General features: G+C 59.6%; 1 protein-coding gene across 1 annotated transcript; it reads right to left on the bottom strand.

The window, feature by feature from the left end:
* Positions 1–638: 638 nt before the first annotated feature.
* Positions 639–1,771, bottom strand: LOC104540894 (cytochrome P450 26C1-like; the record flags this gene model as incomplete). The annotated part of the gene is made up of 2 exons (XM_010184812.1): positions 639–1,001; positions 1,280–1,771. Coding segments are annotated over 2 exons (855 nt in total), but the record flags the coding sequence as incomplete, so codon positions are not given.
* Positions 1,772–1,779: the final 8 nt, after the last annotated feature.

The raw sequence follows: 1,779 nt of genomic DNA, 5'->3' as shown, positions 1-1,779 counted from the left end.
AGTGCTCAGGCACAACACACTCAGCTACTACTACTGGGTGAATGAGACATGTACTTTTTGTGCTGGCTCTAATGGGAAGTGCAGGAATGAGATTAAATATTTACACTAAAATCCACTTTACACCCTATTATTGTAGCTACAGCTGATGCCGTGGATTGGGCAGCCCTGGCTTGTGTTTTGCTGCAGAGTACACTTCATCTTCCCTCTTTTTACATCTAAAAAGCTACAGTGTGCAGCATTTTCATCCTGTCTCTCTTCATCATACCCACAGGAGATAATTCTGGGACAGAAAATCTTGGGGAGCCTTAGCTGTGAGGCTGGGAGTTTCAGTTCCCATCCCCAGTGGCTGGGGACCTGTGTGGGGCAGAGGTTGGCTGAGCTTCCATGGGGGAACCCCTGCCAGCAGCCTCAAGGGGTTTTGCTCCTGGGCTGGGGCTGAGGCTCATCCCCATGCTCAGTAGCAGGACTCTGCAGGACCCTCCCCGCTGGCTTGCACACCAAGGGGGGGGGGGAAAGACCTTTGGGGTTTTGCTCTGCAGTGACCCAGTGCCATACCCCGCCTGGGGCAGCAGAGATCTGCTCCCGGCAGCCATGGAGGGGCATCGATGCCAGGGTTGTGGGGGCCGCATGCCCCCAGGTCAGGCTTTGCTGCTGTGGCTGTGTTGCAAGGGGCGGAAGTAGAGCTGTAGCCCATCGTCGATGGGGTGCACAATGGGCACAGTCTGCATGGCAGGGTAGCTGGGGGTAGCCAGCTCCCAGCGGGCCATGCTGACCAGCTCGATGGCCAGCAGCTTCAGAATGGCCTGCGCCAGCTCCTTGCCAATGCAGCTCCGTGCCCCGCCGCCGCAAGGGATGTAGTGGAAGCGACCCACAGCCTCTGTCCGGGCGGCAATGAAGCGGTCGGGGTCGAAGCCGCTGGGGGGGGTCTGGTAGACGGCAGCTGTCTCATGTGTGTCACGGATGCTGTACATGACGCTCCAGCCTTTGGGGATCTGGTAGCCCTGGGGGGAGAAGAGAGGAGGAGAGGAGTGTTACATACCTGTGCAGCTGGCGCTGCTAGTGGAGGGCGAGCAGAGGGTGCCTGGGGACAGCCCCACCATGTTGCCCATCTGCTCCACAGCTGCTTCTCTCCCCAGACCAGCTGGGATCCGCAGTGGTTGCTGGATGCCACCTTCCCATAAGCTACACTGCCAAGCACCACTGCTGTGCCAGACAGGGTACTTGCAGGCAGTGGCAGGCAGCAGCTCCCCAGCAGCCCACGGGTATGTGAGACACTTACATCCAGCTCGAAAGTCTGCAGTGCCGTCCTGTAGCCTCCGGACACAGGGGGCAGCACTCGCAGCACCTCCTTAATCACACAGTCCAGGTAGCGCAGCCGGCTCAGCTTCTCCAGGCTGATGTCCAAGGGACAGTGACAGCTCTGCCCTGACAGTGCCCGGAGCTGGGGGCCAACGCAGACACTGCTCTGGGGGAGGGTGGCCTCCAGCGGGGCAGGGGGCTGGGGGAAACCTTCCTCTGTTGGGCCCAGGGGCTGGCCCTGGTCCTTGCGAGCATCTTTGGCTGTTGGGCTGAGAAATGGCTTCTCGCTGTCCCGGCTCTGGGTGGCCGGGGTGTCTGGACAGGGTCCGGCAGGGCAGCACTCCCACTGCTGGTACAGCTCGTGGGACATCAGCTCCTGCCTTATTTTTTCAATCACCGCGGGGTGCTTCAGTAGCAGGAGGATCAGAGAGGTGCTGGCACTAGCCGTGGTGAAAAAAGCAGCAAATATGAGCTCAATCG

The sequence above is a fragment of the Mesitornis unicolor genome, unplaced genomic scaffold (assembly GCF_000695765.1).
Source record: "Mesitornis unicolor isolate BGI_N332 unplaced genomic scaffold, ASM69576v1 Scaffold32225, whole genome shotgun sequence".
Classification (NCBI taxonomy): Eukaryota; Metazoa; Chordata; class Aves; order Mesitornithiformes; family Mesitornithidae; genus Mesitornis; species Mesitornis unicolor.
Note: the sequence above shows the minus strand (reverse complement) of the source record. Positions and strands in the feature narration are given on the sequence as shown.